This window comes from Ptychodera flava (assembly GCF_041260155.1).
Source record: "Ptychodera flava strain L36383 chromosome 23 unlocalized genomic scaffold, AS_Pfla_20210202 Scaffold_23__1_contigs__length_28996876_pilon, whole genome shotgun sequence".
NCBI classification, from domain to species: Eukaryota; Metazoa; Hemichordata; class Enteropneusta; family Ptychoderidae; genus Ptychodera; species Ptychodera flava.
Genome location: NW_027248277.1, coordinates 18,363,645 through 18,389,099, shown reverse-complemented (window position 1 = coordinate 18,389,099; position 25,455 = coordinate 18,363,645). Strand labels below are relative to the sequence as shown.

Here is a 25,455-nt window from a genome sequence, read left to right as displayed (position 1 = left end):
TTTCTAGCTATTTTAAATTTTAAATTCTAATTGTTTTCATTTCCATGCCTAATTACAGTTTACATCCATTACATTCACACAGAAATGCAATGTTGACAAATTATTCTGAAACAAACAACAGCCACTAAAATGAGCATTTATGATCATATATTTCTCTCAAATTCATTTGACCGAGTTGTACCATATAAAATCAGCCACTCTTAGTTCACCTTCAGAACACTGCACCTGGGCTATTTTGCTATGGAAAAGACAAGGTTGTATTCATGGGCCCTTTCCTATATAACTTTGTGAAGAAGCTTGAACACCAAGGAATATGTGATTTGTAAAAATTGATTAATGTGGGCTTTGATTCTTCACTTTAGCCGAAGTTTCTGTGATTTTCACTTTTTGTCTGTATATCTGTTTGTCAGGATTACATGTTGAAACAGCTGACAAAAATTTATGCTGAACTCACCTGGGATGACAGCGAAGATGACCACATCAAACAGTGAGTTGTGAGAAAGCTTTTTTATAAGAAAAAGTTTATTCTCATACTATTTTGGTTATCTTTTGTACAAAGTCTAGTTGTTTACCCTCTGCCAGTATAACATTTCTAGTCCAATCCTTTCTGTGTTTGTGATCGGACCAGTAACAAAGAAAGTCCAGCAGTTCACAGTCGAGTTGGCTTAACCCTTTTACCACCATGGTTTGGCCCAAACCCATTGTTATCAAAGGTAATTGCGGACCTTTTTAAAAGGAAATGGGGGTGAGCAGGTTAAATCCTGCATACATTCTGTGTGATAGAAGTGGATGAATATTCATTTGTACATCATGGTAGTTGGATGACACGATCATTGGTCCTCACTCACCCATTTTATCACAGGACCTTAACTATTAGATTTGTTCAAAATTATCTGTGTCCAGCAGAACTCAGGTCATTCCCTTTTCAAAATATGGCACAGTACTTCAATTAATATTTAAATGAAATTGTTGTCATGCATAGTTGGTAGAATGAGTTTTTAACTGATTTTATAACATTTTCAATGCTATGCATTACAGCTATAACTGAAACAATTTCACACAGCAGAGAAACTTTTTTCTAAAATTACATCTGTACACTAATATTTTTATGATAAAAGCTGAATTTTGTACATTATGTCATAGTTTCTTATGATCTGAAACTTTTCATTGTGTATTTCTTACAGCTTCCATCGTGCTAATGTACTTGGTGCAGCCTGTCGCTATGGTCACCAGCCGTGTATTGATGAGGCCAAACAACAGTTTAAGCAGTGGATGGACAATCCGAGTGTTAATAAGTGAGTGAATTAATTTACTTTTTGTAGTTCATTTTAGTTCATTTCATATGGAAAATGTATGTTAGAAACATGAATAAATTCACATTTAGCATTTTTCCTTTGTCAGTTTTCACCAATGGCGCCAATTAATCTTGCTTTTCAAGTGTTGTGTAGCCAACTATGTGATCACATTTTTCAATTATTTCCAAATGCAACTTATGCATACACAGACACCAGCAATGTTCACGCGTACATTCCCTCTCCAAAAGTCTGACTTCGTTTGTATACAAAACAACTGTTTCAAGCAATATTTTGTGGTCAAATTGCAGCTTGAAAATTGCAATTTTAGTGCATGTTGTCAGGGCACAACTGCAAAATACTATGGTGAGCAAAATCAAAAAGTGTGGTCCTATTTTACTGAGAACCTTTTATTGCAGAAAACTATGACATACGTCACAAATTTATTACTCATTACCTACAGTGTGCTATCATATTCATTGCTTTTGACTTGCGCTAGGAGAGCAAACTACATGATATTGTATTGCATTGTGGGTAAAAAGTCAACTTCTCACCACAGCAAGAGTTTGAGATAGCTTTATGTGACCTCATAAATACATTTAACGCAAATGTAATCATTCTTTTGTTCGTGAAACTTGCCAAACCTTTTCATTTTTTTTGGGCATTTCTGGCATGAAATTTCTGCATACCCAAAAACTTACTTTTGTTTCTGTAATCTTATGTGTTTTACCTGTAGAAATCTGCCATAGTAAAAATACAGGCGACCGCCTGAGACTTTTTTGACTCACTAAGGTGGCAAAGAGAATTTCATGACAGTTTTCAAATTCACCACAGATTTGATCATCCAAAAAGGCCATAGAGAGTTTATGCAGTGGTCTAAGCGAAAAATAATGACAAATCTCTGTGAAAAGTACTGTCGAACATGATCTGAATTTGCTAAATGTATTTCAGCATTTCACCAAATTTGAAGCCAGTGGTTTACTGTAATGGTGTCCGCTATGGTGGTGTCGAGGAGTGGGATTTCATGTGGGGTAGGTACCAGGTGGAAAGTGACTCCGGAGAAAAGTCCAGACTCCAGTCTGCTATGTCATGTAGCAATGAACCATGGATTTTGAGCAGGTAAGATCAACTTGTTGATTTTCACAATTTGAATGATTCTTCACAATTTTTTTTTAACACAAAACTTTCCCACGTAATTCTCTTTGGCAAACAGTGTGTTTATGCCCACAGAATGAGTGCCCTCGGTTTGAACTCTTCGGATAATTATTAGGTGTTGCATTTGGTTACAGCCCAGTAGAGATGTGTGAAGGAAAGTGTCCCTCTGCACTTGGCCTGTAGAGGGCAGTATGATCAACATGTTGTTAAGTTTGAACTTTGTGTGAGATGGATCACTGCAGGAATTGATCATGACTATGAAACATCAAATATATATCCTGTATCACTTCCTATATGAACATTATAAGAAATTCAGTTGTTCTTAATGAGATTTATGTTACTCTCCAATCCTATGTAATGCAATTAAAATGGTATTTTTCTTTATGGATGATGAATACATAGTACAGTATTTATAAGATAATGAACAAACTCAATGTTTTTTTGGCTAAGCTTTCAAGTCTTGTGAGATTTGAAGACCAAGGATTTGCCTTGAATGCATTCTTGCAATGAAAAATATAACTGATATTTGTTTTCAACTTACACACTCAGAGGCTGCTTAATATCAGACTAATTCTTTGCACTATTTATTTGTTTTACATACTACAGTCATGTGGACTTGACTGCTTGACATTCCAATTGTGAAAAAATTTTACTATAAAAAATATAGAGAGAGATAAATGGGCCTGCAGCCTCCAGGCCTCTCTCAACCGGTTTTGTTGTTGTTTTGTTTTGTTTGTTTTATTTTGCCATACCACGCAAATATGTCCATTTATCAGGATTTTAAAAACTGAATATGGCCTCTTGTTTATTTGTAACAAAATGAGAAAAGTACCAAAGGTGTGACCGACACATTTAGACCAATATTTTGAAGTGAGAGAAATCTTGATATTTGATAGGTCTGTTGCTGAGATGCGTGTTCTAATTTATAGGTACATGGAGTATGCCCTCGATGGTGACAAGATCAAAAAACAGGATGCATCATATACTCTGCGATATGTAGCTGCTAACTATGTTGGACGAGCTCTGGCCTGGGATTTCTTCAGAGCCAAATATGACACCTTGTTTGACATGTAAGTAGCTATTACCTAGTTAAGGTAGAACATGCCTCGGGGACACAAATAAATCAAGTTCATCTAATACCAACGGGTCAACGCAAACCACTGTATAGGCCATGAATTAACTTGGGTACTATTACACCCACTTTGCTGATCATGTGTAATTAGCTGTCTTTTTTTCAAAAAAACGTTTTGTACCCCTTCCACGATCAAATTACTTAGCAAAAATAAAAATTACTACAACTGATCTGTATATATTCAAAAAAGTGCAACAACAGTTTTTATCCTTTACATGCCACAAAACTTTTGAATGAAATCTTTAAACCAAATGTATCCTAGCTGTAGATAATTCAAATACGGTAACTCAAAAAGATCAAATGTTGCTTGCTTAAAGCATGAATGTAAAAGCACAATCTTAACATTACTAGTCTCTAATACGTCACACCATAACTTCCATTTCTGGAAAAAAAAGTGAAAGTTAATGGTATTAACAATGGCATGCAGTAAAATTATTTCTTCTTTCCTTCTTCTCCCTTACTACCTACTTCTAATGTTTCATAACATTCTTCGTTATAATTTCCCTTCTTTGATCTTTGTCTGTGTGTTTCGTCATGTCACCTCACACATCTTTACCAATCAACTTTCTTCTATCATATCCTTGGGTCTTATACCTTCTCAACTGTCAATTTAATTGTCTTCCCCATCGCTAAACTCTCCACAACTACTCATATTTTTACCCCATCTCTTTCTCCTTTCTCTCACTCTCTCTCTCTCACTCTCTCTCTCATATTTTCCATCCTGTACCACTATGCACCATCTGTCACTTCATATTCCGTCTGTGCATCTGTCTCTCCATTGTTCCTCCTCTTCTCATAACTTTGCCTCGATTTCAATCTATTCCTGGTTATTGGTCTGTCGTTTATATCCTCCACAAAATGTTTCTTTGTTTGTTGTTCACTTTCTCTACTAAAACTTTCCCACCTCCTGTGCCTCGATTTCAATCTATCCTGGTTATTTGTCTGTCGTTTATATCCTCCACAAAATGTTTCTTTGTTTGTTGTTCACTTTCTCTACTAAAACTTTCCCACCTCCTGCCTTTGTGACTATTAACCCACCCTGTAGGTACGGTACTGGCTCCTTCACTTTTGCACGCATACTGGCTGCTGTCACTGCACAAATGAACACTGACTTTGACCATCAGCAGGTATGTCTGAATATGTGTACGACGATAATACCCTTGCCACTCCTGTGTTCCATCATGGAATAGTCCAGCCCTGAATAGCGGATCATTCCATTGTGTCAAAGTTACAGGGGTGACATTGGTGTGATTTCTTAAAACCAGAGTGTTCTCCAACCTAATGAGGTTATAGCAACATACTACCATGACACTGTCTCTGCAGGTACAAACATCAAACGCTCCAATCAATGTTCACTTCTTCAGCCAATCAAAGGCAATGTAATCTTTGTCTATGAATATTCAGTGCTGTCCTCAGCCAATCAAACCACATTTTAATTTATCCTCATGAATAAGTTTCATGGCAGGTTGTTGTCTCTAACTTCCTTAGGTAACTGAGAAGGCTCACAGATATGTGGTGAACAAAAGATACATGAAATGTTTTAGGAATTTTTGGAATTGCTATCTTTCTGTTTGACAGGTATAAAGGTAGTCTGTTTACGTGGAGCCGACTTTTAGCAGGCATGACAAACCAACTCAACACTGAGTTTGGACTTCAACAGGTAGTATCACAAATATCTGCATATCAGCATGATTGGAAGAGACATACAGATTTGTCTGTCTAGTTTTGTGAAGATACCCAGATGACTTAGTCAAAGAAATCACAAATTTTATACTGTACGTCACTTGCTTTGATGAAACCCCCTGTTGCAACAAGTTTTACGCATTAAAGGACCAGTGGCTGTCACTTTTGATGATCTTTTTACTTTATTTTAATGTCAACTTCAGTTTCTTGTTCTACTCCCCATAGCATGTTGAGATACACAGTATTCAGCTCGTCAACTCAACCTGTACATGTGTAGACTGCATTGTTATTGTTGACAAGTGAATTCTGGTCCAGAATTGAATTCAAATGTAAACAATAACAGTGCAATTTACACATACAGACACTGGTGATAACAAGCTACCGGTAAATAGTCAGGGCTTCAATATGATTTGGGGACTAGGACAAGAACTTGAAATTAACAAAAATAGTGGAAAAATAAAAAGTTACAACTACTTTCCCTATAGCATGGCTAAGATTTAAGCAAAATGAGAAAAAAAAAGTCCAATTAAATTTTCAAAGACTCAGGATATTCAAAGAATGACACATCCTTGATATATTTTGATGTGCTAACAATTAATGAGAAATCTTTTATTAGTGTGGTTGTTACTGATTCTTTCTATTGTCAGTTTGACAAACAAGAGTGAATTATTACTTTTGCTTGAAAACAGATTTAAGAAAATTCAGTTGCCATATGTCGACAAGGCAAAAGTGTTGGGCTGAGAGATTCATTTGTATGAGGCCCTATGACTGATGTCCTATAGCGCCCTCACAGGACAGGATCTTTTAGACTGGGTAAATGTATGGCAGAAAAAACAAACTGCATTTGGTGTGATGAAACAAAGTGTGTCAAACCATCCCAGCATTCTTAACCTTTCACCCTAATTTGCATATCGTATATCCAACTTACCCTGCAGTTAGTAGAGGTAGATGATCAAAATTGAGAAAGGAAATTTTAGGTGTGTAAGTCTTTGCACGTATTATGTACGTGTTTATTCTTTCTAGCTTTTGCCAAACTGAAGTGTATAATTCTGTGTATTTCAGCTGATTGAGTTTGGTGAGGATCATCCAAATCTTGGATCGGCAGCCAGAGCATACGAACAAGCCATCGAGGGAACAAAGGCCAACATCAAATGGATGACAAACAACTATGACAACGTTCAGGACTGGCTGAGCAAAAACAAATCCTAGAAAGATGAAAGCATTTGGAGAGGAACATGCTTAAATAAATTGGACAATCTGATAGCTTGAATAGTTTTAATTTTAAAACAAAATTTTTAAAATCAGGCATAAAAGATTAAATTGTTTGAAACCATAAGTTGGTTCAAAGGTTGTGAGAAGGCATCTTGACTTGAGAACTGCAATGAGATAAACATCATTTTTTTTAAATACATCAAAGAGCTGTAACAACAAACAATTAATTTTTTAAAAGATGATTTATATGTACAAGCAAGATCATTTGTCTGTTTGTGTGAATGAAAGGGTAGTCAAAAATGATTGCTGTAAAGGGTAAACAATTGAATGACAGGTATCGCATACCATTTTCTTTGTTCAGTTATTTTAAGGCTGTTGGTTGGGTATACACAACGTCTAAACTCCTTGGTGAACTTTGTTTGAACTTTATGAAATTGTGAAGAAGTTTTAATGTGGCTGCAAAGTCTGATCAAAATTCTGCCACTACATGAAGTTGTTCACCTTCGGTATGTGTTAACAAAAGTATTGTAGCATTCACAATGGTACAACTTCTTTTTGTATTAATTGCATACGATTGCAAAAATTCTTCTATTTAGTCAGAACTATTTAGTTCTGTTCAAAAGATTGATGACAATATTTAATCCCTTTACAAAAATATCCACTAGTCATCCTATTGTACAAAATCATCCCTTTAAAATATTACATGGCAACCCTAGAGTAAAAAATTCCTTACAAAAATATTCCACGGTTATTCTATAGTACAAAGTCATCAAGTCATCCATTACAAAAATATCCACTGGTTATCTTATAGTGCAAAGTCATCCCTTTCAAAAATATCCCATGGTTAGCTTATTCACGAACAACCCTTACAAACATATCCCATAGTTATCCTATAGTACAAAGTCATCCCTTTCAAAAATATCCAATGGTTGTAGTTCACAGACATCCCTTACAAAGATATCCCACAGTTATCCTGTAGTACCTCCTTCATTCCACTATATTGGTGGTAATTTGAAACAAATTATTATGCATCCCATAGTCTCATAGAAATCTTAGGATGTCTTGTTGGAGTTTAGGAGTCCATTGCTATCCTGTACAATTCCTATATGCATCCTGTAACCTTCTAGAAATTCCATGGCAGTCCAGTGGGACTCAAAGATTTTTCAGGCCTATTGCAATCTCATAGGATTTCTTTTGGATACACTATATAGGAGGTCCAATGGACTAAATGCAGATATGCAGCATTAGGAAAGGGAAAAGGAGTGTGTAGGGTGCATGCCTGCTCTGTAAACTTTGATTATGTACAACTTTTCATGTGCAAGTCATGTTTCTGCTTTCTACAGATCAACTTTATTCTAGCTTCGTTCACCACTCCTTTGCTCAAAAACTATAATGCATCTTTCTTTCTCTCTCTTAAATTTCTAAATGACAGATTTTCATAACTTTCATGATAGTTTTTGATCAATCAATTCCATGTAAGAATTTGATGTGGCTTTGAGGAAATTTAGATTTTCGATTTTCAAAAAGCTAGAAATTTCAGGTAACTATTTACTCTATGACCTTCAAAATGAGCCCCTGAAAGCAGTAGACCTGTAAAGTATTGAAAAAATGTGAGCATTTGAGTATTTGTCTTCAACTTATATTGTACCTCAAGACAGTATGCACATCAAAAGTTAAACTATAACTTTTACTCAAACTTTCTTCAGTCAAACTTTCATACTCTTACTAATAGAAATCAGGGGTCATCGTGCAATTAGTTTTAGTACCAGAGTGACAAATTACTTGACATTTTACCAATATTTGAAGTTCAGAATGGCAGGTTAACTCTATGGGCAAATAAAATTTTTGATTTAAAAAAGAAACTAAGACTGTGAAAAGTTTTCTTACTCCAAGAGCTATAAAATGAGACCCCACTAGTGGTAGATTAGAAAACAGTTGAAAAAATTTTTGAGTCTGAATATCTCTTCCTGAGGCACATTCTATCTTGAATTAAAGGTATACTGTCACCTGTTCCAATTTTGCCACAGTTACCATGGAAAGAGAAAATCTAACCAATCACAGATTTTAAGTGGGTGGCCACTTTTAAAAACAGCGCCCTCACATGGGCATTTTGAATACAAGGAACGCCCCTTTGACCATATATGGGCATGTTTAGATTACAGGTAACTGTATACCTTTAACTCTCAACCACTCAATAAAGTTCTCTCTGATACATGAAAATTTGAGCTGATGCAAAGAAATTTCCAGAAATTCCTAAATTGAATGAAAACTTTTAATTATACATAGAGATTGAGGTCAAATTATGTCACAAAATGTCAAAGGTCATATCTCTGTGTTCATACTGATAAATGTAAGAATAGAGACTTAATAAATTTGTGTGAATAGATGTAGTTTCTACGACTGACTCATAATTTTCAGAAGCCATTTCGAATTCCTGTATTTTAGAATATGTAGCAGTTTGTACTTGTGTCAAACTTTGGCATAAATTGAATTTGTAATTTTAGTAAATGATATAACAATGAATTGATAAATTTGGTAGTATTAACTCATAAATGTAATAAATATGATATGTCTTGTGTTTTGTTGGATAAAAATTTCAAAAATTAGGCACAAGGAAAAATAACTTTTTTCAATTTTCTTGAAAGTTTCTGCACCGGAGTACAGTTTGTATTGGAGTTTGCACTGGTTGTGAAACGCATTTTCCTTAATTTGTTGTATTTTTCTGTTTGTGCTATGAACTGAACGTAAACTCTATTTTCTGTACATTATTCAACCATTCAGAGCTCAGACCTCTTTGAGGGTAGTTTGTGAGTGTTTAACCCTTTCATCACTAGCATCGACTAAATTTGCAAAGTGACAGAATGGAAAGCATTGAGTTGTATATTGCCTTGGTTGTACTATTTTCATTTGGGTGATTGCATACGCCCATGATGGGCACATTGCATCCCATTTTGGGTTCACTATGTACATCATTGTATTGCCAGATTTAATACCATCTGTATACTTCAACTCTTGTTGGATAACAATGTACACCATTGTTCACGCACATCCACGTACACTGCAACCCTTTTTGGGAATAACTACATTCAACATTGTATGAGTGGGTACATTGCAACCCTTTTGGAATGACTATATACACAATTGTATACCCAGATTGGATAATACAATGGGTACACTGCAACCCTTTATTGAGTAACTATGTACACTATTGTATAGCCAGTCTATGTTGTCCAATAACTGTTTGTAGATATGGTACACCCATCCTGCATGTACAGAAATTGGCTGGGTATACACAAAAGGCTTCAAGGGACATACCTTACAGTGACCAACACAAACATATAAAGTATAACCCGTCACACCTGTGTATCCCACACCCCTCTCACAGTATTCAACCGCGTATCAAGTTGATCTAACATTGAACAAAAATATTAAATTTCTTTTTCAGCAAAGAGGCTAATTGTTTGGTGTACCTTTCTGTATTTTGGTTGATTATGATTCATTCACATATTATTCATTATAAAATTTAGAATTGTTGAAGTTCAGTACCACGTAGTAAACTTGTACTGTTTTATTTCTTGAAAATGTACATATCAAAATTATCTAAATATTGGTGAGCAATGGTTAAATCAATTGTGTACATTTTTCTTCATGTATGATGAAATTCTCTGTTACTGTAAGTTTTTGTGTTGCCATGTATCTCAGATTTATTCATCATCCCAATGCTTTATGCTGCACTACACTAATTGCTGTCAACCAATCACAATCAAGAATGATGGTGTCGTTCAATGCCATCAGCCAATGAATTTCAAGCATGATGATGTCATCCATATGACATCACTTTTGACACAGGTCATACTGACAATAATAAAATATTAAAAGCAACTCCAAGAATTGGTGTGAAGTGGAACTGACATATGGAAGATATGGAACAATCTCACCTCATAATTTAAATTGCATGCTGAAACACGTTTCTTCAACTGTCTCGCAATGTTATCGATAGATCTCGCCTTTCTACAGCAGAAAGTTTGCCATAGAATGTTTGCAATGAGCACAGTAATGGCAACTGCAGCTGAGGTGACTGAGGTGCTCGCAAAAGTTTTTGAACAGCAAGAAGTTTTTACACAGGCGTGCATACACCATCTGTATCAAGAGTATTCAAATTTCAGCTGAAAGTCAGTCTGTCGGAAAGTATGCAGCATAGAGCATGATGGGAAAAGAACTACTCCACATCAGGGTTTTTCGTAAATCCACAATCAGATTACGGTACAAGCATTGCATCTTGGGATTCCTTCATCTTTCATATCATTGTCGAATATAATGAACTTGCATTTTACATAATGAGACGTGATCAGTGTCTTTCTTCATTAAAAATTATGATTGTTCATTTTTTGTGTTTTGTGTATTTCGTTTGATAAATGTAGTTTTCACCGTTCCTTTAGTTAACCAGAAGTCTGTCCAAGTCAAATTTAGCAGACAGTACACAGCAGGGCTTGAAATTAATTCAGCTGTACACTGTGGTTTTATATGGTACAGTTCAATAAGTAGTAGTCCCATGGGACCACAATTTCCAGAAATTAGTAGTCCCAAAGCAAGTTTTGGTTGCCTTGGGACAGGGACTGCCGTTTATTTGGAGCCCAGACTACACTATAGCAACGGGTACATTACGAAATTTTTACCAGTCAGAGAAATATCTGATATTTCTCTGACTGGTCAAAATTTCGTACCTTTGCTATATAAAGTGTAGTGCTGATTCAGAACAATAGCGATTGTGAGTGCGTACATGGAGTGAACTGGTCAATTACCGAGTATTATCATACATGCTGTGCCTGTATTGCCATTCTTCTATTGTTCAGACGGTACTGATATGAGCCCATATTTTAACTAGTGAAAATACGAATTATATTTTCACTGTAACCGAACTACTTACAGCGACGCGTACGCGTGACCTTCGCTGTATGCATGACCTCCGTTGGTATATGTACATATAAAACAGCTGAGCGAATAAGACAAATGACAATCCGAAACGTCATTATGATTATGGTCAAAATTATGTTGTTTGCAGTCACTTCATGGGCATTGCACTTAGGCACAAGTACAGTTGTACCAAAAACATACAAACAAACGTATTGAAAATTTGTATAATTTGCCGACACCTGTCGGTCCCGTGGCGGTGGTTCGTGTCGTCTACGCTGCTGAAGATTACACCATGGATGTATGATTACACGTAATGATCTCGGTTGACAGAGCATCATGATAGAATCGCTTTACGACAAGTTTCTGGGCGGTGAATTACATCGTTTACAGTCGTAAATGAGCCACGAAAATCCAACCGCACTGAAAATACTCGCGACAGACAAGGTTGAAGGTGCACATGATATGTCCGATTTGTACCTGTCAGTGCACAGGTCATGATCGTGTCTGGTGGCACCGATGCGGTGCGGGTTTCAGATACAATGTACCATCTAGGGAAAGTCAAACTTTCGCTTAGGTTGTTCAAGGAAGTTTAGTTCTATTTAGGCAAGCCAGGAACGAAAATATACGAGCAGACGACGGAAATACCTTTGAAATGTTTTATTCGTACAGCAACAAAATCACGAACGAGTTACGACACTACAGCTTACAGTGTACTCACTTCATGTTTTCACTAATCCGCTTACTGAGATGGTAAATTCGGCATATTTGACGTCTGGGAACATGTATAATTCTTCGAGATAAACTGACAGGTACGGGTATTATATCCACTGTATGTGCATTCATAGTGTCGCAGAGCTGCTCGCTCTCTGTGCTCTCAGCTGTTCATACTCGATAGAGTTTGAGCGTGGCGCGAGTATTTTGACCCGATTTTGGCGGCCTCATAACTTTCACGCAGGGATGAGGTTATGTATCAAAACACGAAAACACACCCATTTTACAAACTCCCGCCTATGTTTTACATTCACCGTCATTTTAAACTAAAAATAAATCTTCTTCAAATTGTGAAAACCTGTGTCGACATCGTAATATCTAAATTGTTTGCTTTAAAAGTGCTCCATAAACCCTCCTTTGAAGTGGAATGGCCCAATAGCGGAATAATATCAAGAAGTGATACGGTTGTCATCACTCCTTAGCAACCAACTTTTTATAAGTACAGCCTGGAGGAAGCAAGGTCGATTTCAAGTTGATTTCGTCGCTAATTTCGGAGCGTCTGTATGAAAACAGTCATAACCAAAGCATGCATGTATGATAAAGGGGTTATTACACGAAGTTAGGGCGATACCGCGTCGTATTCTCGTGATGTGTCCGTATTTTGACTCGTTGCTGCGCAACTCGTCAAAATACGGACACATCACTCGAATACGACGCGGTATCGCCCAAACTTCGTGTAATAACCCCTAAATATTATACACCTACTGCCGTAACCTATGGGAGTTGACCGTCCAATAACTTTCAGTATTTTGTATTGTACGCGGAGTCCCGAATACGGGAGACGCGCGACGCGCCTGTTTGACCTTTGACCTAGTGATCATCGGATATAAACAAACTATTTTACGGTGAGTTAAAGACCTAATAGCAACTTCCACCAAAATGTATTCGTAGTATAAGGTTTTAACACACGTAAACACAAAACTGAGTCTAAATGCAATTGATTTTTATTTTAAAAAACTAATTAAATTGAAAACATTCAGCGAAGTTTGCTTGTACTGCACTGAAAATTAATTGGCTTCGTGCCAACGCAACAATCGCGCGCGTTCCACTCATATCGCGCGTGCCGCATCCCTCAAAATTTACCATAGAATTAGTTTAAACGGACGATTAATGGAGGGAGGTGTATAATAATAGGGTTATACACAAAATACGGCCCTGTATGGACTCGGGCTCAGTGATAGACGTATTGGACTCGCCTTCGGCTCGTCCAATACGTCACTCACTGAGCCCTCGTCCATACAGGGCCGTATTTTGTGAATAACCCTATAGTATACTTATCGCTAGGGCGGCATATTTCCGAAAATTCTGAAGCTCCACAACTTCCCCCCGGCGATTCTGTGTGATTAGAAAAGGCTCATCAATGCCCATCATTCTAAAATTGCCGCGGAAAGTTGTGAGCTACAGAACTGCACAGCAAGGGTGATTTATAGGTTGTGAGGGTATTTCGAAATACTTGCGTGAAATGTTAAAATATTGTTTTCTCTGACTAAAAAGTTGGTTACAACTTTCAAGGCACGGTCTCAGCCCAAAATCTGTAGCATAGAAAGAGGTGCAGATCAAAATTTTAACAAAATTACAGTCGGCAGGATCACAGGCGCTCCTTAGCTGGTTAGTCTGCTAAGTAGATCGATTTTCGGATTGATCTATTGATCCGTAGTCGATATGCCCGCCACTGCAACCTAAATACTCTATTTATTATTTAGTATTTAGTATTTAGGTTGCAGTGGCGGGCATATCGACTACGGGATCAATAGATCGATCCGAAAATCGATCTACTTAGCAGACTAACCAGCTAAGGAGCGCCTGTGGGCAGGATGCAGACGATCAAAGCGCACGTGCAAAAATTAAGTCAACGCGTGATTTTGGTCAAAAGCTGACTTGAACCCCCTAAATTGTTACGTTTTCCATCTAAATGAGACCCCATTTTAACTGCAAATACGTACCTGTATGACTCTGCAGTATATAGCTGCCGCCTTCCAGGATTGGACCCGTTATCTTCGCTGTACAAGGATAAGGAGCCGTTCTTTCTGGAATGAAAGCTGAATTTGCGTTCAGTGGCCTTGGTGGGAAAGCGCCCTCAATCGAAGGACTGTTCAGTGTATAAAGTGAGTCGTTTCACACAAAGTTAAAAGATTTCCTTCACAGAATGTTCAATGGATAGTCCATTGTGGAGTTTGTTTACTGACAGGTTGAGTTAAAATTTATTGGCAGCACTGATATGATGAAGGCAAGCTGCTAGCTTTGTAGCCCTACGGGTATGGCGAGAGTGTCCGGCTTTGGCTACGCAGGTGGGAGGCGGCGTAGCCAGAGCGGGACACTCTTGCCATATAGTCCGTGGGCTAGAGGGGGTCTACGTGCACCCCCCCCCCACAGGATAACAAACCTGTATTTTTCAGAAGCCTTGGGATCCCTAGAATACGAAATGGAATTTTAACAGAAAAAATATAGGGACGCAATAGCTGTTATGGTCATGTTTTGAAGGGTACCGCAAAATCACCATTTTCCAACCCAAATGCATTTTCGTCAAATTTGTCTTCTTGTAAGTCATCTGCTGAACTTATTTTTTACATAACCTCACTTGTTTGGTATCATTAGAAAGGTAATTTAGTCCTCTTTAAGATGACATATTGTATTATGCAATATCTTCTACAATTTTTGTGAAATATGACCAAAACTTACCTCATACCCCAAAATTTAATATTGCAAATTACAGTAAATCTCAAATTCTACCAATTTTTTAGCTTGGCACAATAAAAAATGCAATGCTTTGTACGAAATCTCTTTTATTTGATACAGGGACATGTCAGAAATATGAAATAGACTTTTAACAGAAAAAATATTAGGACTCTACAGCTGTTATGGTCATATTTTGAAGGGTACCGCAAAATCATAGTGTTGCAGATTTGCATGCATTTTTGTTAAACCTGTCTTCCTATAAGTCATCTGCTGAGCTTGTTTTTGAATATAACCTCACTTGTTAGGTATCATTAGAAAGATAATTTACTAATCTTTAAAATGACATATTGTAACATGCAATATCTAGTATAGTTTTCATGAAATATGACCAAAACTTACCCCATACCCCAAAGTTTACATTGAAAATTGCAGTCAAAGCTGAAATCAAATTCTACAATTTTTTTAGCTAGACACAAAAAATCTGGCCGTTTTTGCTATTAAATCTGTTTTATTTGGTACAGGGACATGTCAGAAATATGAAATAGACTTTTAACAGAAAAAATATTGGGACTCTACAGCTGTAACAGTCATATTTTGAAGGCTACCGCAAAACCACAGTGTTGCAGATTTGCATGCATTTTTGTTATATCTGTCTTCTTTTAAGTCATCTGCTGAGCGTGATTTTGAATACAACCTCACTTGTTAGATATCATTAGAAAGATAATTTACTAATCTTTAAAATGACATATTGTAACATACAATATCTAGTATAGTTTTCATGAAATATGGCCTAAACCTACCCCATACCCCAAAGTTTACATTGAAAATTGCAGTCATAGCTAAAATCAAATTCTACCAATGTTTTACGCAGACATAAAAAGGTGGGCAAATTTTTTTATGAAATCTGTTTTATTTTGAACTTGGCCATACCAGAAATACGAAATGAACTTTTAACAGAAAACAAATTGAGATTCTATAGCTGTAACAGTTGTATTCTGAGGGGTACCGCAAAATCAAAGTGTTGCAGATTTGCATGCATTTTTGTTAAACCTGTCTTCCTATAAGTCATCTTCTGAGCTTGATTTTGAATATAACCTCACTTGTTAGGTATCATTAGAAAGATAATTTACTAATCTTTAAAATGACATATTGTAACATGCAATATCTAGTATAGTTTTCATGAAATATGACCAAAACTTACCCCATACCCCAAAGTTTACATTGAAAATTGCAGTCAAAGCTAAAATCAAATTCTACAAATTTTTTTAGCTAGACACAAAAAATCTGGCCGTTTTTGCTATTAAATCTGTTTTATTTGGTACAGGGACATGTTAGAAATATGAAATGGACTTTTAACAGAAAAAATATTGGGACTCTACAGCTGTAACAGTCATATTTTGAAGGGTACCGCTAAACCACAGTGTTGCAGATTTGCATGCATTTTTGTTAAACTTGTCTTCATATAGGTCATCTGCTGAGCGTGATTTTGAATATAACCTCATTTGTTAGATATCATTAGAAAGATAATTTACTAATCTTTAAAATGACATATTGTAACATACAATATCTAGTATAGTTTTCATGAAATATGGCCTAAACCTACCCCATACCCCAAAGTTTACATTGGAAATTGCAGTCATAGCTAAAATCAAATTCTACCAATGTTTTACGCAGACATAAAAAGGTGGGCAAATTTTTTTATGAAATCTGTTTTATTTTGAACTTGGCCATATCAGAAATACGAAATGAACTTTTAACAGAAAAAAAATTGGGATTCTATAGCTGTAACAGTCGTATTCTGAGGGGTACCGCAAAATCTCAGTATTCCTGATTCGCATTCGTTTTTGTTATATCTGTCTTCTTATAAGTCGTCTGCTGAGCTTGTTATTGATTATAACCTAGCTTGTTTAGTGTCATTGGAAAGGTAATTAACTGGTCTTTACAATGACATATTGTAACAGGCAATATCTTGTACAGTTTTCATGGAATATGACCAAAACTTACCCCATACCCCAATGTTTATATAGAAAGTACTGTCATAGCTAATAACGTGATCAAATTCCGCGAATTTTTAGCTAGACATGATAAAAAGAGCTCTGTTTTGGTATTAAATCTGTTGTATTTGGTACTGGGTCATGTCAGATATGTGAAATAGACTTTTAACAGAAAAAAATATTTGGATTGTATAGTTGTAACAGCCATATTTTGAAGGGAAATGCAAAATCGCAGTACCACAGACTGGCACCTTTTTTGTTAAATTCTTCTTCTTGTAAGTCATCTGCTGAGCTTATTTTGTAACACAACCTGGCTTGTGAGGTATCATTAGTAGGGCAATTTATTCTTCTTTAAGATGACATATTGTAATATGCAATGTCCTTCATAGTTTTTCTGGAATATGGTCAAACTTTACCCATACCCAAAAGTTCAAAGCGCAAATTACGGCTTATCTTAAATTCTATCATTTTTTTGCTACACATAATACAAATGGCAATTCTTGTTTAAAATCTGATTTATTTGTTACAAAAGTATATCATAAGTATAAATTAACTTTTAACGGGAAGATGATCAAAAATTTAGTAGCCATTTGGATCATTTTTGGAGGGGGAACCAAAATATGTCAAATGTATGGGTTTCGGCAAATTTGCCCTGATACCTGGGTACTTTTCCAAATATGATCCAAAAGGCTATCAAATCACATTATATTCCTGCTAAAAGTTAATTTCATATTTGTGACATACTTTTTAACAAAAAAAACCGGATTTAATAGATTGCATACATGCATTGCTTTTTGTATACAAAGTTAATAAATTGTAAAAATGGTAGTTTCAGATTTGCAGTAATTTGCTGTGTAAACCTTGGGATATTGGGTAAGCTTTTGTCCTATTTCATGAAACCAAAACAAAATATTGCATATCACAATATGTCATTTTAAAAAGCTAGTAAATTACCTTTTTATTGATACCTAACAAGCCAGGTTCTGTCAAAAATCAAGCTTAGCAGATGACTTATAAGAAGACAGATTTAACAAAAAAGCATGCGAGTTGGCAATACTGTGATTTTGCGATACCCTTCAAAATTTGACCGTTACAGCTGTAGAGTCCCAATATATTTTCTGATAAAAGTCTATTTCATATTTCTGACATTCCCCAGTAGCAAATAAAAAGATTTCATATGAAGCATTGCCTTATTTGTTTGTCTAGCTAGAAAATTGGTAGAATTTGATTCAGCTTTGACTGCAATTTTCAATGTAAACTTTGTGGTATGGGGTAAGTTTTCGTCATATTCAATGAAAACTATATAAGATATGGCATATAACAATATGTCATTTAAAAAACTACTAAATTACCTTTTCGATGGTACTAAATAAACATGGTTATGTAATAAAATAAGCTCAGCAGATGACCTACAATGGGACAAAATTAACAAAAAACACATATGAGTCTGCACTGCTGTGATTTTGCAGTACCCCGCAGAATATGCCGGTTACAGCCATAGAATCACAATATTTTTCTCTTAAAAGTTCATTTCGTATTTCTGATATGGCCAAGTTCAAAATAAAACAGATTTCATAAAAAAATTTGCCCACTTTTTTATGTCTGCGTAAAACATTGGTAGAATTTGATTTTAGCTATGACGGCAATTTTTAATGTAAACTTTGGGGTATGGGGTAAGTTTTGGTCATATTTCATGAAAATTATACTAGATATTGTATGTTACAATATTTCATTTTAAAGATTTGTGAATTATCTTTCTAATGATATCTAACAAATGGGTTTATATTCAAAATCACGCTCCGCAGATGACCTATATAAAGACAAGTTTAACAAAAATGCATTCAAATCTGCAACACTGTGGTTTTGCGGTACCCTTCAAAATATGACTGTTACAGCTGTAGAGTCCCAATATTTTTTCTGTTAAAAGTCCATTTCATATTTCTTACATGTTTCTGTACCAAATAAAACAGATTTAATAGCAAAAACGGCCAGATTTTTGTGTCTAGCTAAAAAATTTGTAGAATTTGATTTTAGCTATGACTGCAATTTTCAATGTAAACTTTGGGGTATGGGGTAAGTTTTGGTTATATATCATGATAACTATACAAGGTATTGCATGTTACAATATGTCATTTTAAAGATTAGTAAATTATCTTTCTAATGATACCTAACAAGTGAGGTTATATTCAAAAACAAGCTCAGCAGATGACCTATATGAAGACAAGTTTAACAAAAATGCATGCAAATCTGCAACACTGTGGTTTAGCGGTACCCTTCAAAATATGACTGTTACAGCTGTAGAGTCCCAATATTTTTTCTGTTAAAAGTCCATTTCATATTTCTAACATGTCCCTGTACCAAATAAAACAGATTTAATAGCAAAAACGGCAGATTTTTTGTGTCTAGCTAAAAGGTTTGGAGAATTTGGTTTTAGCTATGACTGCAATTTTCAATGTAAACTTTGGGGTACGGGGTAAGTTTTGGTTATATATCATGATAACTATACAAAGAATTGCATGTAACAATACGTCGTTAAAAAGATTAGTAAATTATCTTTCTAATGATACCTAACAAGTGAGGTATATTCAAAAACAAGCTCAGCAGATGACTTATATGAAGACAAGTTTAACAAAATGCATGCAAATCTGCAACACTGTGGTTTAGCGGTACCCTTCAAAATAAGACTGTTACAGCTGTAGAGCCCAATATTTTTTCTGTTAAAAGTCTATTTCATATTTCTAACATGTCCCTGTACCAAATAAAACAGATTTAATAGCAAAAACGGCCAGATTTTTTGTGTCTAGCTAAAAAAATTGTAGAATTTGATTTCAGCTTTGACTGCAATTTCAATGTAAACTTTGGGTATGGGGTAGTTTGGTCATATATCATGAAAACTATACTAGATATTGTATGTTACAATATGTCATTTTAAAGATTAGTAAATTATCTTTCTAATGATACCTAACAAGTGAGGTTATATCCAAAATCAAGCTCAGAAGATGACTTATAGGAAGACAGGTTTAACAAAAATGCATGCAAATCTGCAACACTTTGATTTTGCGGTACCCTTCAAAATATGACTATTACAGCTGTAGAGTCCCAATATTTTTTCTGTTAAAAGTCTATTTCATATTTCTGACATGTCCCTGTATCAAATAAAAGAGATTTCATACAAAGCATTGCATTTTTTATTGTGCCAAGCTAAAAAATTGGTAGAATTTGAGATTTACTGTAATTTGCAATGTTAAATTTTGGGGTATGGGGTAAGTTTTGGTCATATTTCACAAAAATTGTAGAAGATATTGCATAATACAATATGTCATCTTAAAGAAGACTAAATTACCTTTCTAATGATACCAAACAAGTGAGGTTATGTAAAAAATAAGCTCAGCAGATGACTTACAAGAAGACAGATTTGACGAAAATGCATTTGCGTTGGAAAATGGTGATTTTGCGGTACCCTTCAAAACATGACCATAACAGCTATTGCGTCCCTATATTTTTCTGTTAAAATTCCATTTCGTATTCTAGGGATCCCAAGGCTTCTGAAAAATACAGGTTTGTTATCCTGTGGGGGGATGCACGTAGACCCCCTCTAGCCCACGGCCTAATACTCGTAGGGCTACTAGCTTTGGAAAAAACGCTCATCTCTGTAGTTCCTACACCTCTGGCAATGACAGTGTTTCATCCAGGATGGCATCAACAGGGCGAAATTTTTCCCCCTTTAGCAGAATATCCAAGGGGATTTCACCAGTTCATGTGTTCCACTTGTATCAGACTGGCACCATTTCATCGGGGAGGGGCTACGGCTGGTCCCCCTTGACAAATTACTAGGGGGTGCCAATATATGTCAACAGCCTAGGGGAATTCCCCCATCCCCCTGTCTAGATGAAACACTGCAATGATGTTTAAATATCCGACCAAGGCCTTAGCCACGGCCTAAATTTCACAGGCGTGATGTTTACTGGGTAGTTTGTAAAGTGTAGTTTATGCTACGTTCCGACGTTCTCTTCCGTAGCCTAATCACCGCTACGGAAGAGAAGGAACGTAGCATAAACTACACTTATACAAACTACCCAGTAAACATCACGCCTGTGCTAAATTTATCCCATAGGGCGACATACTCACTGTTGTTTTAGGTGTCACAATTTCTGTTTTCTTGCAGTGAGACAGATTTAAAAACAAAGTAACCACACACAGTTTAACGTCGGCGGCGTTCACTACAATTAACAGATAATTGTTGCACCGCAATAAGTATTGCGAGTGTCTTCTGCAACGAAAAGTCAAATATGATTCTCAACAAAGAATTTAATTCAGGATATTTACCTTGAATAGTTTAAACAGTAGCCTGTTGGCGTCCAAGCCTGGATTAGTCAACCTTAGTGAGGGCATACAGACAGAACGACCGTAAGTGGCGCTATGCCAAGACCTCAGCTTGCAATGCAATGAAAACAGATTTTGCAATTAAGTTTTCAGTGAAATCCGGATTTCACTTTTTAATAAAGTGTCCAAAATATAGTAATGATAGAAAAGTTATCTTTTCTTCAAATGAAGTTGTATTATCTTCGATTGTTTCAATGAAAGAGAGAAGTTTTGCAACATTTTAAGTTCAGATGATACGCTGTCTCTTATGAAATATATTACAAGCGCTATGTTTCCCCCAGCAGCTGCAGGTAAAGACATAGACAACAATGTTTTATGCAATGTTTAGTTTGGTTCTTGCTATACTGCACTTTCCAAAGTGTGTTGTTAAGCAATAGAGTGTAAGAGTGTTTAATGTGAAATAAGAGCTCGATACAACATCAAATCGGCTTACCAGAATAATATCACATTCATATTTTCACAACAGTGGCTGTCAGAGCGAGTTTATTTTTGGAGCAAATTCCATAACTTTTTAAAAGAAGTAAAAACACACATCAGTGATTACTCCTATTGTGGCTTTTATTCCTGATCGTGAATGAGGATATTGTTAGTTTCATGGCTGCCATGATACTTCTTTTACCGGTTCCATGATGCAGTGCGCGATAAGGTATAAATAACAATAATAATAAACTTTATTTCGAGAACCAGCTCATATGACACACTAAAAAAACTATAAAAAAAGAAAGACTAAAACAAACCAACAGAGCGACAATTTAAAAGCAATCTCTGTACGTTTACTTTGTTGTAATTCTTTGTTGAGAATCAAATTTGACTTTTTGTAAAACGTTTACGTTACGCATAAAACTTTTATCCGTAGGGTACACGCAGGGTACGTTACTCATAGAACTCTATGGCAGATTACACCCTGACCTATATTTTCGTCGCTGATGGTTAGATTATACACTTGGTATTATTTGGCATTGCAAATTTGTGTCGATTTTGTATAACAGTCCGTTTACAACACAAATCAGTATGTTTTCGTTGTTTGATATACAGTAGCTGCTGCAGTGCATTGTGGGATAACGGGGGAAAAGTTGAAAAGACGCGCACATGAAAGGGTTATCAGACTAAATTATCATAGTACGAAAGCTGCAGAGGGCCTCCGTACTTCCTACTTTATTTCAACTCGACTTCTCACTCCAAGTGTCTGTATTTCTATGATACTCACTTATCACCTAACCTATCTATCAAATGTATGTAGGGAGTCAAACTTTATATTTGCGGAAACTCACTTCTCCATACAACTTTCATTGTCGAGGTGTGGAATGAAGCGTAACTGCAACCAGGTTCCCCATGAAACAGAAAAGTTTTTCCCCTTATGGTTGTCGTTGTTGTTGTTGTTGTTGTTGTTGTTGTTGTTGTTTTGGTAGTAGTGGTGTTCTAGTCACGGTTACTCTACGTGGATAAGTTCGTGTTTTTGAATCTCTTCTTTTTTTGAGCTCGTGATCTTTAACCCATGTTTTTCCCCTGGGGATGGTGCGTGTTAATGGGATGGGGGTCATTGGAACTGCGTTCACCAATTTAAACATTCGGCGATTGATGAAAATTTAAATTGTATTTGTCATAATAATCTATACATCGTAAAATTTAAACGTTTCATCCAAGTGTTGACGCATCCAGGTATGTAAACAAAAAACTCGCACACGCGCAGTTCCGATGACCCCCTCCCTTTAATAGAGTGTGAAAGGTTGTACCGAGATTTTTTTAAGTTGAATATACTCGGTTTTCGAAGCACAAGGAATCTGAACAAAGAAATCCGTTGACCTTGCCTCATCAGCGTTATATTACAGATGACATTTTGTTTTCCGCTGCCAAGGAAAAGAAGAATAAACTCTGGTATCATTAATCACCATCCCTCCTTGTGGAGGGACCGTGCATTAATGAGGGTTCAGGTGGGTGACAACGCAGGTTCACTGAATCATGGCATGGGCCACTTTGATTGAAATGTCACAGGTTCAGTCCATGGTTATTTGTTTTCCTGATGGTATATCGGTTTAGCGTGACATTGTTGTCCTAACGGTTTTGTTTGCCGTCGAATTTTCCTCAAATCTGCCCTCCCCGGAGGGTTACTCTTGATACTTTCATATTGGGGTGTACCGCCCGAGTTGAAAACATCTACCCATGCATGTATATTCAAAAAATATGACCTATCGTTAGGGATTTCATTAACAAAGTCTGGGAATTTTCACCTTTATTTTATCAAATATGAAGGTTTTCTTGAAGCAGGGACTTATCGACCAATGTTGAGAGGTTGTTCCGATGAAAAATCGATCCATGTTTAAAGATTTTTTCGGAAAAATCGACCCATGTTCAGGGATCCCTTTTTTCCTTTAAAAAGTGACCCATTTGGGCGGCGCATACCAGCATACCTTTTCTATGGGAGTAACCCCCCCCCCACCCCACCCCCGGGCTGCCCTCATGCTAGGTAAAACACGAATAAATCAAACACTACGTAAATACATGCACGAATTCCCAAATGTATTCCTTCAGCAAGGAAGGAAAATGTCTATTTCAATTTGAAATAGCCTACTTCACACTTTGCATTTGTTTTTCACCATGTTGTGGGAAAACATACCCGCCCGCAAGCCGGCAAACAAAAAGGGGCCTAGTATAAAATTACATTTAAACGCAATAATCTCTGTCGAGAACTTGCCAGTTGCCAATACAAAAACAAACAAAAACGTTACGATTTTATAGACAAGATCAGTTCGAGAAAACCATAGACCTGCTGATGTTAACGTTCGGAGCAAACTGCGAACGTTTTGACGGCGCCCTCGGAAACCCGCCTATTAAGAATGGGAGATCACAGTTCAAACACTGCGAAACTATATCAGCTCATGCGCACATATACGCATTCTAACACTCAGTGTCGCGACGAAGTGATGTGTATACACATAATTTCGCGGACTCCCTCATCCTTATACAATTTCATATCAGAAGCCACCACCGCAATAAAACGTGAATCATGAGTCTATTTGCAATATTCGTCTATTGTTTGATGACGGAAACCGTTTCCTGGCTTGATTGATGTAGCAACAATATTAGGAGGCAGGCAAAACAGATGTACCATCAAAATACAGAAGGTACAGGCGAAAACAATTTTATCGGGGCGAGTTCTTTCAAAAAGTGATATGATTAATTGAATGGTGTACAAAAAATTGTGCATAATTATCTGCTTTCCAATGCCTGTGGCTCATATACAAATTGGGTACACCGATGATTAGATTACAAAAATATTGACACAGTGAGGTAAATGTCTTTGCTGCAATATCAGAGAATAATATATAAATCATACATACACACTGTAGCAATTAAGTTGTAACGATTAATTCCTTTCTGATTCTAAAGGCATTGTATACAAAATAACCGATGTTCAAAGTTAATTTCATATTTGTTGCAAATATCCATAACTGACTGCGTGGAATCTAACTTAATGAATTTTTTGTTCTTGAATTAAAATTATTGTGATAGGTAGCTATTTTCCAGTAACTCGTCATAAATACTTGTCACTTACTTGCAACAGGTGAAATGGGAAAGGTACATCTAGACTGTGTTGTTTTTGTCAAAGGGGATAATAGCTGGAAATTTTGTTAGTATGCTCTTTGTGTGCTACGAGTCAAGGAGAGCACATTTTCCTATCCAAACGAATGTTGAAATACAGCTTATTAGCGTTGCAAAGACGAAGTACCTGGTAGAATATTATCGAAATCGGAGATGATATCCAACACAGTACAGCATGAGAACGGCCACGGTCAATACCGACGCTTACGTGACGACGAGTTGAAAGCACGGGGGGATTTTCCTCAAAGAATTACACACTTTTTTAGTAATCGGACATCTTTCTATGCCAACGCAGCAAAGCTACACTTTTGCTCAAATCTTGCTTTGCAGATTTTTTAGTTTTTGTTTTGTTTTGTTTTTTGTGGTGTTTTTTTCATTTCGACCACCCCCTCACGATATCAAATGGTTGGTCCCTAATGTGACAACGTTTTCAAGTATACCTGCATATCTTTGTGCGTTGCTACGAATAAAAATTGTAAAATTTAATATGAGGTGAGACGGAAATGACAGAGTGTGCATGATTAGGCTAATGGTCTGCCGCACGCTACAAACCCCAAATAAGAAGTGGGGACTCTGTAGTGAGGGACGGACCAACAGAATTTGAGAGGTGACCAAGATGCCAACATGCACAATTCCCCGCGTT

General features: G+C 36.3%; 1 protein-coding gene across 2 annotated transcripts in view; it reads left to right on the top strand.

Annotated features, from left to right (window-relative positions):
* The window catches only part of LOC139123551 (aminopeptidase N-like), a 54,395-nt gene extending 43,537 nt beyond the window's left edge, over positions 1–10,858 (top strand). The window contains exons 12-18 of one of the 2 annotated variants that reach the window (XM_070689723.1): positions 411–487; positions 1,185–1,295; positions 2,244–2,411; positions 3,377–3,517; positions 4,625–4,706; positions 6,325–8,425; positions 8,712–10,858. In XM_070689723.1, the coding sequence (XP_070545824.1) occupies positions 411–487; positions 1,185–1,295; positions 2,244–2,411; positions 3,377–3,517; positions 4,625–4,706; positions 6,325–6,471 (726 nt within the window). In that variant the 3' untranslated portion in view covers positions 6,472–8,425; positions 8,712–10,858. Of the gene's footprint in view, positions 1–410; positions 488–1,184; positions 1,296–2,243; positions 2,412–3,376; positions 3,518–4,624; positions 4,707–5,157; positions 5,240–6,324; positions 8,426–8,711 lie in introns of both variants that reach the window. The other variant, XM_070689724.1, reaches the window with a different exon arrangement.
* Positions 10,859–25,455: the final 14,597 nt, after the last annotated feature.